General features: G+C 35.0%; 2 protein-coding genes across 3 annotated transcripts; one reads left to right on the top strand and one right to left on the bottom strand.

The window, feature by feature from the left end:
- The first annotated feature begins 414 nt into the window (after positions 1–414).
- LOC132041066 (farnesylcysteine lyase) lies at positions 415–2433 on the top strand. Its single transcript, XM_059431821.1, has 2 exons — positions 415–1201; positions 1374–2433. Exons 1-2 carry the CDS (start codon positions 415–417, stop codon positions 2093–2095), a joined length of 1509 nt encoding a protein of 502 aa, XP_059287804.1. The 3' UTR covers positions 2096–2433.
- A 176-nt stretch (positions 2434–2609) lies between these two features.
- Positions 2610–10634, bottom strand: LOC132041068 (transcription initiation factor IIA subunit 2). 2 transcript variants are annotated; one of them, XM_059431823.1, is made up of 3 exons: positions 10471–10634; positions 8674–8724; positions 2610–3021 (listed from the first exon to the last, which is right to left on the bottom strand). In XM_059431823.1, the coding sequence occupies exons 1-3, from the start codon at positions 10597–10599 to the stop codon at positions 2881–2883; spliced, it is 321 nt and encodes a 106-aa protein (XP_059287806.1). In that variant the 5' UTR covers positions 10600–10634; the 3' UTR covers positions 2610–2880. The 2 variants fall into 2 exon arrangements, with proteins under 2 accessions (XP_059287806.1, XP_059287805.1); XM_059431822.1 differs by lacking the exon at positions 2610–3021 and adding an exon at positions 4916–5328.
- Between the last annotated feature and the right edge of the window lie 4406 nt (positions 10635–15040).

The following is a 15040-nucleotide window of genomic DNA, read 5'->3' as shown; positions in this document are numbered from 1 at the left end:
CATTGTAATCCCTTCTCCCATTTACCCTTCCCCTACCCCTATGTAATAAAAACAATTTTAAAAAAAAAGTACAGATTTTATTTTTGGTCTATTTCAAGAGTCTGATGTAATTTTTTGAAATGCAAGTCAATTATTTTTTGTGCATCTTTATTGTTGCAGTTTTTAAAATTTTGATGATATTTTTGGTGTTTTTTGTTGAACTTTTTTTCTTTCTACATTTCTGATTAAATAATCAGAAATTATTAAATATTTGACGGAAACAAAAAAGTGCTCACTTTCGACAAACTTAAAAGACCAAAATTACTCAATTATATTTAGCGGACTGTTTTGAACCAAGACTAGTTTTATCATTTTCTCTAGTCTCCACTCTACCAAAACCTTCAATAGCAAAAACTCCACTAATACAATCAACCAATGAAAACCCACAAATACAACTCAATCATGACTCATCTCCACCTATTTCTCTCATTTATACTCCTCCTCCTCATCTCCCCCACTGTGACCGCGGTCAACTCCAAATCATCTCCGACTGTCTGTATTATCGGCAGCGGAATCTCCGGATCCTCCGTAGCACACTTCCTCCGTACCTACTCCTCCCAAATCAACACCATCCGAATCTTCGAACGAAACCACCTCATCGGTGGCCGTATGGCCACCGTAACTCTCTCCAACCATACATTCGAAGCTGGCGCATCAATTCTCCATCCTAAAAACTACCACGCATTGAATTACACAAAAAATTTAAACCTCACTAGTCACAAACCACCTTCATCAGAATCTGATGACTCATCTTTCGGTATTTGGAACGGTCACGATTTCGTTTTTAAAACCCTAAGTTCTCACTCAAATCTACCTATATATCAACGTGTTGTTTCCTTTACGAATTCGGTCTTGATTTTCCTTCGATACGGATTCTCTCTGTTTCGAATGAATAGTTTTGTTGATGGAACTGTCAACAATTTCTTAAAGTATTATGAAGGATTTGAGTCGAGGCCCGTGTTTGAGACTGTTGAAGAAATGCTTAAATGGGCCGGGCTTTATGATTTGACTAAAAGGACGTTGGAAGAGGAGTTAATCGATGCTAATTTATCGCCGCGGCTTATTGATGAACTTGTTACGGTTATTACCAGAATTAATTATGGGCAAAGTGTTAAAATCAGTGGACTTGCTGGTGCTGTTTCTTTAGCTGGAAGTTCACCAGGTAGTTTTGTTACATTGATTTTTTACGTTTTCCAGTTGACCAAATCGTATTAAAATATTATGTTTCTTTTAGTATATTTACTTTGGGTTTGATTTATTTGGGTCTGATTTATCATCGTTCAAGATTTGCAATTGTTAGCTAAAATGACGCTATGTTATGTCGATTACAACAGGTTTATGGTCAGTTGAAGGAGGGAATCGGCGAATGGCTGTTGAGTTAATCAAGCATTGTGATGTCGAATTGCATCTTAATGAAGAAGTGGAATCAGTTTCTTTCATAGAGCAAAACTATCAACTTAATACGACAAAGGGAAAGAGTTACGAATGTGGTATTACAGTGGTGGCTACACCTTTAGATGAGCTAAAAATTCAATTTATTCCAGGGATTTCAATACCTGAGAGGAAATTACAGCACACTTATACGACGTTCGTTAGAGGTGCAGTAAATCCTGCTTATTTTGGTTTAGGTTCGGTATCAGAAGTTCCACAACTGGTGGGCACTGTGGAGACAGATGATGTTCCTTTTTCGAGCATTTCTGTTCTTAAGCAGCATGAGGAGAATGATATGTCATACAAGGTGTTTTCGCGTAAACCTCTTGATGATGCTTTATTAGATCAGATTTTCAGTGTGAGAAATGAGACGATTAAGATAGATTGGGCTGCATACCCGCATTATCATGCTCCTGAGGTATTTGCACCGTTTATATTGGATGGTAAGCACTTGTACTATGTGAATGCTTTTGAGAATGCAGCTAGCACCATGGAAACAAGCGCTGTTGCTGCTGAAAATATTGCAAGGCTGATTCTTTCCAGGCTTTCTGGCCAAAAGAGCTCGGGTTCAGTGAATTTGAAAAGCTTTGGTGACGATGCATATGATGTGCATGCAGACTTGTGAGTCGAAAGCAGTTGCATTTTTGCCATTCATGTAGAATATGCCGGAGTTTTCAGGTTGTGAGTGTATTTATTTACCACTTGCTAATACATCCTAGTAAGTTCAGCTGTAACCCAGATTCTACTTGTGGGATTACATTGGGTATGTTTTGTATGTTTGGCTGTGAAGTATATGGTACTTCCTTTGTCCCTATGCCGCTATGCGGATAAAAAGCAATATACAGATCCAAGTTTCTATGACAAAAAAATAGCCTCTCATGTATTGGAGTTAACTCAGTTTTCTTTTTGTTGAACTTCTTTTGTAACATTTGCACTAATAAAGCAAGCTATTCAGCTTTGTTAGCTCCCAGGTCTTAGAATAAGCCTCTAATGTATTAGAGTTAATCTCAGTTTTCTTTTCGCTGCCCTTCTTTTATAACTTTTGTATCTACTTGATGTCATCAATGAAACTACTTAACCAAAAAAATGAAAATAAAAGCATGCTTTTCAGGATTTCAGAAAAGATAAAAAATTCCAGATAGGAGAAACTAAATTGTGGTACTCATATCAATGTCAGAGATACTAAAGTTCAGCATTGTACAAAAGGTCCATCAAATACATTGGCATCATAGATATAAGAGTTTTGACTAATATTAGCTATCGATGTTTGCTTGTTTGTACAAAATAAGTATTAAATGGCTGCTACACCTCCCCTGCATCCGCTTCACTCAGACTTCTCTTATGTTGATTTCTACATTAATGATAGAAATGCAAATCTGAAACAGAAAATTCTCTCCATCAGCTGTCTGCTCACTGTGTGAGCAGCTTCGAGTCGCATGCCACAATCTTAACACGGTTAACAGTCTCCTGGCATTCCTCGCTTTTGAACACAGCATCTTGTAAGATAAAGGTCCAGACATTGTCACAGAACCTGTAGGTGTGAAGATGTCCCTGCAACAATAGTTGCTCAAATTAAAGAAGAATATAACTGAAGCATTTGCATGCTAATAAGCCCCAAAAAATCATAGAACGAACAGCCAAAATGCAACAATGGTTAGAAAGGAGCCCGAAAACAAATAAAAAGGGTTTGAAATACCCGACAGACAAAAATGCTGGCAAGACTACAGAATTCTTCACAAACAAGTTTGACCATTGCTGGTATAGCAAAATCAAGAGATGACAAAAGAAGTACCTATTAAGAGAAGCCCTAGAGCTCAATTTCAAGGTTGCAGAAAGCAAGAACATAAGATTTCATTTCACTAAATCTGAGCACCTTCTTGAACACCTGTCCCACTCGCAGGAACAGTCATGCATATTTTAACATCTAAACAGAATGTTCTTGATATATATGTCCTTTCCAATGCACTAACAAGTGTGAACTAGAGGTCAACCGTTAACGAAGCTGGAATGACGACCATGGAAGACCACGATTCAAAACTCAATGAGGCAAGCTAAGTGATTAACTCCCATCTGTCTAAGCCTTATGGGCCGAGTTACCTCGTACTTGTATTAATAGCAGGTTGTACGTACCAGGTGGAATAGTCCAGGCAAGCAAGTTGGCTCGAACACCATCAACTAAGCTATGCTAAAAACAAAATTAGCACGGAATGGACGACTAATATCTCTGCGCCAAATACTTGACATCCCAATGTTTGCAAATTCTACCCTGTGCCAACTAAGCATATGGCTTGACTGTGGTGAAAGGCACTCGCTTTTTCACGGTTGTGCGTTCTATCAATTATTCTCAAGTTGCACAATACCTTTCTACTCAAAAACTTGTAAGGTAGCCCTCATGGTAAGTGGAGAGACATGTTAAGTTACGAAGATAATAGAATATACAAGGGAACGGAATGTGTTCAGGAGTTGAGATTAAGAGCAAACATTAGCTATCCTAGGAGTCTACATGTTAACGTACTTCGTACAATCATTCTGAAAGTTGGCCGTCTCTTATGCTTCAGGTATCAACCATAGTTTTTATTGTGACACTTGTATAATAATCAAAGAAGTATGTCCTTGAGCCTTATTGTGATAGTTGTCAAGTCAAAGGTTGTAGTACGATTTGTGATTTAAAATTTGCTTGTCGACAACAACTTCAAGTCTTGTCACCAAGAAGGATCAGCTAGTTAGCCACTTTATTCGAGTAAAGTACCAGATTTTGAAAGTTTGTTGTATTTTAGTGGGAGTAACTTCTTTATATATTTTGCTCTTCTGGGAAAACAATCCACAGATGCTGTTAACATTTACAACAAATTTTTCTTCTAATTCAAGCTCAGCTACTATGCAATCATCCACCATACCTACTACCTTCAAGGACATGAACTTAGGGACTCCTCTCCTCATTTAACCACTCTATGATACCTACCACCACCCATCACCCACCCCCAAAATTCAGTTGGATTTCCTTGACTCCTGATGGTCAGGACTCAGGAGACAAAAGCTGGGTATACTACCTACCGTTATGCCGTAGATGTCTATTGCGGAGAATAAGCAAATCAACATAATCAGGTTCCTCAGTCTGATTGCAATCACTTGGCAACAGAACTCTTCTTTTATAAAGATAACAAAACTCTTCTCCTAAGTGTTTACAATGTCAGCCATATCACATAAGACGGACAAAATAGCGATTAATCCTCTATCCTCTTCAAATCTTTTTGTTTTTTCCTAAAGGAAAATGATAAGCTTCAGTCATTTGCACTAACAAAGCAAATGACTCTAATGTATTGGAGTTAATCTCAGTTTTCTTTTATAAAGATAACAAAACTCTTCTCCTAAGTGTTGTGTTAACCAAAAAAATGAAAATAAAAGCATGCTTTTCAGGATTTCAGAAAAGATAAAAAATTCCAGATAGGAGAAACTAAATTCCGGAACTCATATCAAATGTCAGAGATACTAAAGTTCAACATTGTACAAAAGGTCCATCAAATACATTGGCATCATAGATATAACAGCTTTAACTAATATTAGCTATCGATGTTTGCTTGTTTGTACAAAATAAGTATTAAATGGCGGCTACACCTCCCATGCATCCTCTTCTCTCAGACTTATCTTATGTTGATTTCTACATTAATGATAGAAATGCAAATCTGAAACAGAAAATTCTCTCCATCAGCCGTGTGCTCACTGCGTGAGCAGCTTTGAGTCACAAGCCACAATCTTAACGCGGTTAACAGTCTCCTGGCATTCCTCACTTTTGAACACAGCATCTTGTAAGATAAAGGTCCAGACATTGTCACAGAACCTGTAGGTGTGAAGATGTCCCTGCAACAATAGTTGCTCAAGTTAAAAGAAGAATATAACTGAAGCATTTTCATGCTAATAAGCCCCAAAAAATCATGGAACGAACAGCCAAAATGCAACAATGGTTAGAAAGGAGCCCGAAAACAAATAAAAAGGGTTTGAAATACCCGACAGACAAAAATGCTGGCAAGACTATAGAATTCTTCACAAACAAGTTTGACCATTGCTGGTATAGCAAAATCAAAGAGATGACAAAAGAAGTACCTATTAACAGAAGCCCTAGAGCTCAATTTCAAGGTTGCAGAAAGCAAGAACATAAGATCTCATTTCACTAATGAAATCTAAGCACCTTCTTGAACACCTATCCCACTCGCAGGAACAGTCATGCATATTTTAACATCTAACAGAATGTTCTTGATATATATATGTCCCTTCCAATGCACTAACAAGTGTGAACTAGAGGTCAACCGTTAACGGCTGATGGAGAGAATTTTCTGTTTCAGATTTGCATTTCTATCATTAATGTAGAAATCAACATAAGATAAGTCTGAGAGAAGAGGATGCATGGGAGGTGTAGCCGCCATTTAATACTTATTTTGTACAAACAAGCAAACATCGATAGCTAATATTAGTTAAAGCTGTTATATCTATGATGCCAATGTATTTGATGGACCTTTTGTACAATGTTGAACTTTAGTATCTCTGACATTTGATATGAGTTCCGGAATTTAGTTTCTCCTATCTGGAATTTTTTATCTTTTCTGAAATCCTGAAAAGCATGCTTTTATTTTCATTTTTTTGGTTAACACAACACTTAGGAGAAGAGTTTTGTTATCTTTATAAAAGAAAACTGAGATTAACTCCAATACATTAGAGTCATTTGCTTTATTAGTGCAAATGACTGAGCCTTATTGTGATAGTTGTCAAGTCAAAGGTTGTAGTACGATTTGTGATTTAAAATTTGCTTGTCGACAACAACTTCAAGTCTTTCTTGTCACCAAGAAGGATCAGCTAGTTAGCCACTTTATTTCGAGTAAAGTACCAGATTTTGAAAGTTTGTTGTATTTTAGTGGGAGTAACTTCTTTATATATTTTGCTCTTCTGGGCAAACAGTCCATAGATGCTGTTAACATTTACAACAAATTTTTCTTCTAATTCAAGCTCAGCTACTGCGCAATCATCCACCATACCTACTACCTTCAAGGACATGAACTTAGGGACTACCCTCCTCGTTTAACCAGTCTAAGATACCTAGCACCACCCATCACCCACCCCCAAAATTCAGTTGGATTTCCTTGACTCCTGATGGTCAGGACTCAGGATACAAAAGCTGGGTATACTACCTACCGTTATGCCGTAGATGTCTATTGCGGAGAATAAGCAAATCAACACAATCAGGTTCCTCGGTCTGATTGCAATCACTTGGCAACAGAACTCTTCTTTTATAAAGATAACTAAACTCTTCTCCTAAGTGTTTACGATGTCAGCCATATTATATAAGACGGACGAAATAGCGATTAATCCTCTATCCTCTTCAAATCTTTTTGTTTTTCCCAAAGGAGAATGATAACCTTCAGTCAGATGCAAGCGGAAGACTTCAAGTTTTGCAACTGCAATTCTTATGAGGTCCCTTCTCAAATGCGATTAGACAAGAGGAAGAGTAAAAAGTATGTGCCTGATCTTTCGTAGTTTAAAAGAAAAGGAAAAGGTCTCTGAATGAATGCTATATCTCAAAAGTAATATGCTCTATATCAACACAACACATGAATTCAGTACGATGCAGTCCATCAAAAGTTGCTTCTTAGTTGACAATTTTGAGAGACCAAAGCACCTTTTTCCCTTTGTTTTTTTGGGGATTGGTTTGAAAGACCAGAGCAATTTCACTAAGATACTCTCGATCGAGAATGAGACAAGCTAAACATCTTAAGAGATGTTGACAAGCTAAACATCTTAAGAGATGTTTTCCTCCGTCACATTACTTCCATAGCATTTTCTAAGTAACAGGTCAAAGATCATCCTTTCCACAGACATCATCTCTCATCGCTATGAGAAAAGGAACGCATGCTTTTCTACTGACAGTGATAAAAGAGCAACATTTTTGGGATAACTAGAAGTAAAATAAGTCAGCCTTATTAGGGTGGACACATTATCCATCAAGTTTCAAGCTGCGGACCAGCTGCCCCTCGGGGATATCTCGGTAATCAAAGGAAAAAAAGGCCTGCCTTATCTACTCTTTGGTTTTTCTCTAGAACGCTATTCAAACTCATTGATGGTGTTACCAATGAGGGGAACCAGCTGATATCCTAAACTTTCAAATAACGAGACAAACATTTCTATTTAACCTGAAACTATTTGAGATGCCAAAGATATCTTAGCAGAAAACAAGCTAATAACCCGTACCAACGTAAGTGAAGATAAATGTTGCTCATTGGTAGATAACATCCCAAGTGCTATCCGTATATCTTATTTCGAGTCTTGACCAAGTGAGGAATATAGGACAACAACGGCCCCATCCCCCCACCCCCCACCACCCACTCACACAAACAGGACAAATATGAATTATCTTAATGAAGTGATATACTTATTGACAACACCTATGTATCTTTATCTATTAATGGAAGTGCCATTTTAAGACTCAAGCTATATCTTAAATGAAAGAGATAGCTAATTCCAACAGATTAAATATTTTTTTTTGTAGAAGGTAACATCTCCATAAGATAAATATTAATTATATACTTTTTAAGGAAAACATAAATATTAGCTTTTTCTATAAGGTACAAGGTGTTGGATGACAAGTATCCTCAGTTCTCGGAAAACATAAGCATGAATATACATAATGAATCCATCAGGTCCTTCGTCTTTTATTCTTTTAAATAAAGCCAATAGAAACAGTTTAGCCACTACCACTGGTAATTTATTTCTTTTTTCTGCCAAAATATAACTAATGTTTGTAAATTATATCATTTGCAGATGTGAAAATCTGCAAAAAGGAGCCAGAAAGTCAAAACATTATCAACATAACTTATAATGATGTGACTCATTAGACTGGACAAATGAAAATATTGTGATTTGACCTCATATGACGGATGTAAACTGACGGACGAATGAATTAATCGGCTTCTTCATCTTCTATTCTTTAAATAAATCTTGCAGAAATAGATTCAACCACTACTACTAAGAAATTAGATCATTTAGCAGATTTTCAAAAGTTAAGAAAAATGACCCAGAAAGCCAAAAAGAGTCCGAGTTATTCTTAATTATGCGAATCGTAAAACTGGTTCAATTAAATATTATCGGTGTGATCTCATATTATGGATCTTATCTGAGAGACAAACAGAACATCAAACAAAAGCAGATTATAAGTACCTTAATAGACACCTTGGATTTTACTTGAGTCTCCAGAGCGTCAGTCATTGACTGCAATCAGTGCAACAACATAAGAGGCATATATAACCTAAAGCCCAAAAAGACAACAAAAGAAGTTTTACTATTATACAAAATTTTAGAGCTAGATTGGTTGTCTGGATATGTACATATATACATTCTTATCAAGGCTAGTACATGCTTACAGAAATAGACGGACAGTACTTGGTCAACAGATGCAGAGCCATTGCAGTAGACTTGAACCATATACACAGTTGATCAACTTTTCAAATATATGATTTTACTTTTAAATTTGAACTCAGTTACAGAAAATAGTAGCGGATGCAATGAAGTCCCGCACTCTTCGACCAAAAATCTGGGAGACTAAATGCATGGAAAGATACGCGCTTGGGAAGCAGGTTTAGGCCCATCATACTAGACTTAAACCATATACAGAGTTGAACAATTTTCCAAGAAAATATACTAAAATTTTGATTTAAGTTTTGCATCTGATCACACAAATCAGTGGATGCAGCTTAAAAACCCTTCAACTACCCCTAACTGATAAGGCTTGAACCATGTAATATATACACACACACACACGAAGTTTGTACCCACAGCCACACATCTATATCACTTAAAATCCTGGAGACTAAATACAAGGAAAGATGTGTGCTTGGAAGCAGGTATGGGCACATTGCACAAAACTTAACCATACAAATAGTCCAACAATTCTAAAGAAAAAATACACTATGAATTGTTATGAAAATTTGCATCCGATCACACAAAATTAGTGGATGCAATTTAACTCCTCCGTCTGCTTCTAACTGGTAAGGCTTGAACCATGTAATATTGAACAATTTTTCAAAGAAAGATATATACTTATACTAAGTTTGTATCCACAGCCACAAATAGTCTATGGAGACTAAATGCAAGGAATGATGCGTGCTTCACAGCAAGTTTTGACACATTGCACTAGACTTAAACCATATAAACAGTTGAACAATTCTCCAAAAAATTACACTACAAATTTTTAATCAAGTTTGCATCCAATCACACAAAATTAGTGGATGCAACTTAAAATCCTCCATCTTCCTCTAACTATTAAGGCTTGAACCATGTAAAATTGAACAATTTATGGAAAATATATATACTTATACTCAAATCCCAGTAGAGACAAAAATAATAGGTGTTTTTTTCCCATCTGTCCTGACCTCGGTGAACAGTATCCCATGGAATTAGTCGAGGTGCGTGCAAGCTGAGGCACACTATTCACTGAAGGAACACATGGTCAAACAAGACTAAGTGAAGCACTGGTTAAGTGTTGGGTTTAATCCCTTAAGGTCACGAGATCGAATCCCTTAAGGTCACAAGATCGAACCCATCTTTGCAGTCTCTTTCTTTTTTTCTACAAAATCTCTAAGCAGCCTTTAACGTTTTGCTCGGCAAGTTGATGTCACTATAAAATTTTATATCTTATCTTAAAAGCAATAGTGAACTCATACTCTTGAAATCCTGAATTCGCCTCTGGCTAGGACACATGGGAATATATATATATATATACTTGTGCTAAGTTTGTAGTACCACCGGTCACAGTGGCTGAACCCACAAGCTTTTGTTCAAACCTTATATTTGCCTTAAGAAATTCATGTAATATGTATAAATTAGTAATTTAGAACCCAGTAACTTAAAAGGGCTTGAATTCGGAACCTCAAATTCTAGCTCCGCCTCTGAGTCATAGCAACAAAATAATAGAATATCACTTAACACGGTAGATCCATACAAAGTTAAGAAAACAACCTTATCGAACTGAACGAGAACTTGAATAGCGTGATCGGGGCTAAGAACGCCGGTAGAGACCATTTCATCAAGTGTTTCAGTCAAACACATCCCAATTGTTGATCTCCTGTATAGCTCAAATGTTGCCATTTTCCACTTCTTTTTTACAAGATCTGCAACAACAAAAATAAGAACCAGCACAACAATTAAATAAACTATTTTGGATTCAATTATGTACGAAAATTAATTGATTAATTATTAATTAAAGAGAGAGAGAGAGAGTTACGATTTAAGTTGAGAGAAAAGGAAGAGAGGTGTTGGGGAATTTGTTTGAAGAGAGGGAAGGAAATTGGGGCTTTTTATACCCTAATATTTGTAGCCAATGGCTTATATAGGCGACCGGTAGAATTGTTAACTCAAATGACTAGAATACCCTTCCGTTTGATCTTAACTTCGGATCATTTTTTTGGGCCAAATTATAAGTGGGCGTTTGGCCATAAAAATTATTTACTTTTTTCCGGAGTTGTACTCCGGAATACTAAAAACAAGAAAAACTTATTTTTTAAAAATTTTCAACTTTTTCGCTTTTTTACACTACATTTCACTAAAAGCTACAATTTTAGAAACTATGGCCAAACACAACTCCAACTCCAACTCCAACTTCAAAAATTCCAAAAAAAGTGAATTTTTTTTTGGTATTTATGGCGAAACGGGCCAAAATTCTGGAACTCCCATTGTTTAGGCCCAATTTTTTTTATTTGGCTAAACATAAGGAAAAACAACACAAAACGAGCATAAATTGCAAAATATTTATCTGCCATGCTCTTTAGGCGCTTTACCCGGTCGGCCGAAAATATTTACTCGCCCAAAACCCTTCCTCTGTGATACCTACTTAGAAGTTGATTTTTCAATTTTTTTACTCTCACACGGTTAAAAATGAGTGTATTCACGCTCTTTGCCATGTCAGCATTTATGAAATGAAAGACTATAAAGATGCTAAGTAACTAGGATAAAAATAATTTAGATGTGCACCGAATAAATGGTGCCAAGTTCAAGGAGGTCCAGATTTATTATGCCTATTTTTCTCTTCCTAAAAAATATTTTGTTGTGTTTGCTTGATGGGGGAAAAAATAAATTAAGTTTCTTTTATTGAAGGTTATCTAATGTTTTAGCAATCTACTTATCAAACATAATTGACATAGAATGGATAATAGTCGGAGTTGCTGAGTTTCATCCACAGTTCTTATAAATCAGATGACAGATTCATCTTTTGTCAATTATTTTTTGTTCTTTCAATTATTTTTTGTTCTTAGAAACTTTTGATACTAATAAAATGTTTGAATTGTCGAAAAAGAGATGACGCGAAGCCTCTTTGACTTCTCAGGAAAAAAAAAAGGCTGTTATTTGATGTTCGTAGTCTCACATTAATGGATGACATAACAATTTTTCATGTTTTGAACTAGTTGTACAGCTAAGCACGTTTTACCATGCTAAAATTACAAAAGTTGCTCTAATCAATTATAAGAGGACAAAAACGGAGAAGAATTTTGGCACAACGCCACAGTAATACTGATGCGAGATTTCAATTTCATCTCTCAGTTAAACTATTTCAATAATGCGACGCCTTTTTTTTTAGAATACTATTAACGTTCTTCCTGTTTTAGAACTCCATTTTCAAGAAAATTACAATGGCAATGAACAGACTAACAAACCCAAATAATAAATTAAGTTTTAATTATGTATTCAATCAACAGAACACACAATATGACTCTGATACCAATATAATAATATATAGTAACGTGAACAATAATAGTGTACCCAGGGCCGGCTCATGTGTAAGGCAAGTCAAGCAATTGTTTGGAGGACCCACTTGTAAAAAGATCCTATATACTTATATATTACTACTACTTAAAAAAAAAGGGGGGAGGGGGTAATACTCCTATGGTTAGTTACACCCACGTGAATGCTTTTTTGGGGGAGGAAGTTTAAAGCAATTTTTTCTCCATTTAATGTGGGGAGGGGCCCCCTCTTTTCCTAAAGCTACTCTATATAATATTAATTATTTAAAAAGAAATATTTGTACGCCTATCTTCTACTATTAGGAGAGTTAATTTAGGAGAAGATTTACATCAGTAACTTTTTGAGATTTGAAACAGTTGAATTGGGAAGGAATAGTTTCTCCTTCATATTCTAACAAATCACATATTATTGATATTATCTCTTTACCTTTTTACTTCTCCTTTTCATTATTCTTATTATATTCTCAAGTCTCTTAAACCCCTAACATTCTACAGTAAAAACTTACAAATGTTCAAGATTTATTTTTTGGTGTGTTCTTCAAAATTTCAAGCATTGCAAGAAGCAATCATTACATTAAAGTGATATCATTATATCAACTTATCAAATTCTTGAGCCAGATTTTCTTATTCTAGCTTTATATTATATTTCTCATTGAAAATTTGTGATTGTCAATATTCTTGTATATACTTTTGTTTTAGTTATTATTAGAATTTATTCAATTTACATATGTCAAAATAGAAAATATGCATCAAGTTATGCAAAAAGAGAGGGAAAAAAAGGAGAAAAGATGAAGAATTAATTAATTCCCAAAAAGGAGCTCTTGATAGATTTATAACAAATAATAAATATATGGAATCAAAAAATATGGGAGGATGTTTTTCAAATGAACAAATCACTAATAGAGTTGAGTTAGATGATAATAATATCCAGGAAGAAAATCTAGAAGAAGTTACTGAGAAATCTGACACAATTCCATAAAATCAAGAACTCCAAAATGATTTAGATAATTGCATCCCTAAAAATATATATGATCCGAGTCAATGGAATACTGTAGGTACAAAGTTGAGAGATCTATTAGTAGAAAAAGGACCAATTAGAATAAATGACATAAATTTTCCAAAGGATAATCTCTCTAGACATTTTTCTAGAACACATTATATTCAAATATTGGCAAATGGGGCAAGACATGAAAGAAAATGGTTAATTTATTCTAAAGATTTGGATAAAGTTTTTTATTTTTGTTGTAAATTATTTAGTACAATTTCTAGTACTTGTAACAAGAATTAGCTAATGAAGGTAGTAATGATTGGAGAAATCATAGTACTAAGCTTAAAGGTCATGAAGTAACAAATGAGCATATTATAATATGAGTGTGTGGATTGATTTAGAAATTAGATTGCACAAAAATAAAACAATTGATAAAGATGTGCAGGAACAAATCAATAGAGATAGAGCGCATAGGAAAAATGTATTGTTAAGAATCATTGCCGTGATCAAAAATCTTGAAAAAATAATATAGCTTTTAGGGGGAAAATGAAAAGATCTAGCAAAAAAGTAATGGAAATTTTTTAAGCCTAATTGAAATGATTGCAGAATTCGATAAAAAAAAACATAGGGCCCCTCTGTTAAGTTTTGCTTTAGGCCTCCTATCTTGTTGAGCCTGCCCTGTGTGTACCTGTTAACGGTGGGGAAGATTTTCAAAATTGGTTTTAGAATGCTCCAAATCAATTCTACTTCACTAGGAAATAGAACATTGATATTCCCTTTTGATTTGTGTATGTATTCTTTCTAAGAACACCAAATATATTTTCTCATAACAAAAAAAATAAAGGAGTGTTCTGATTTCTTTTAAAGAAAAAGAGTAGAAGCAGTTGTAGAGAGAAAAATCCATTTCCACAAACTCACATTTTAGCTTTACCTGTGGTGGTAACCTCTTTGTAGAAAATTGTTTATTATTATCTTACTAACTGGGTCGGATCAGCTCACATGGAATGACCTTCAACCCATTATCTAACACTTTGAGTTGAATTACGCGTAAGGTTCATTTTTTTTATCATGGTACCACATTTAGATCTACCTAATTTTTATTTCATCTGATGTTAGACCTCCATATTATGCCATCGACAGTCTTAAGTTTGACCAAGGCTGCATGGCGTCAGTGACCAGAACCCTAAATTTTAAAGTTTGATTCTATCGATCACAGCTTTAGAATCTGTTCATCTTTCTCCTTGTCATGTCATGATCCATGGATCTCAAGTAACTTTAGTGCATTGAATATACACGCTGATTGAACCAAAAAACATGGTATATTATATAGGGGATATGACACCATTAATGTAAAGTAAGGACCCGTTTGATCATAAAATATTCATTTATTTTTCGGAATAATCTTTCACTTTATTTGAAATTAGTGTTTGATCATGAAAATTTTAAATCCAATTTAAAATTGTATTTCAGATTTGGAAACAGTTTATAACATGTTTTTCAATCCATTTTTCATTTTTGAAGTTGTATTTAAGACAATAAAGCATAAACATATGAAAAATATTTGGAATCTATGGCCAAATGCCTACCAACGGTGAAGACCACAGGCCTTTTTTTTATTTTCTTTTCTATATTATTTCATGCCCAAAAACTTGCCTCCTAATCTAGTAGCCCAATATTGGCAAGTAAAATCCATCTCAGGCCATCCAACATGAAGAAGTCCATCAAATTAGTCCAGCTCTATGTTTATAAAATCCGAGAATGCTGTAGAAATGTATAATCTTTTTCATTAGCATTAAATAGCAAC

Source organism: Lycium ferocissimum, chromosome 12 (assembly GCF_029784015.1).
Source record: "Lycium ferocissimum isolate CSIRO_LF1 chromosome 12, AGI_CSIRO_Lferr_CH_V1, whole genome shotgun sequence".
Lineage (NCBI taxonomy): Eukaryota > Viridiplantae > Streptophyta > Magnoliopsida > Solanales > Solanaceae > Lycium > Lycium ferocissimum.
The sequence above is the reverse complement of the archived record's forward strand: the minus strand, read 5'-3'. Positions and strand labels throughout refer to the sequence as shown.

What these genes read in the sequence shown, in the direction of transcription:
- LOC132041068 (XM_059431823.1), bottom strand. Translation starts at nt 10,599, where the DNA reads ATGGCAACATTTGAGCTATACAGGAGATCAACAATTGGGATGTGTTTG. An exon ending in TTCTCGTTCAGTTCGATAAG is followed by an intron (nt 8,725 to 10,470) that starts GTTGTTTTCTTA and finishes CACTGATTGCAG; the next exon opens with TCAATGACTGACGCTCTGGA. An exon ending in AATCCAAGGTGTCTATTAAG is followed by an intron (nt 3,022 to 8,673) that starts GTACTTATAATC and finishes CTATTGTTGCAG; the next exon opens with GGACATCTTCACACCTACAG.
- LOC132041066 (XM_059431821.1), top strand. Translation starts at nt 415, where the DNA reads ATGAAAACCCACAAATACAACTCAATCATGACTCATCTCCACCTATTT. An exon ending in TTTAGCTGGAAGTTCACCAG is followed by an intron (nt 1,202 to 1,373) that starts GTAGTTTTGTTA and finishes CGATTACAACAG; the next exon opens with GTTTATGGTCAGTTGAAGGA.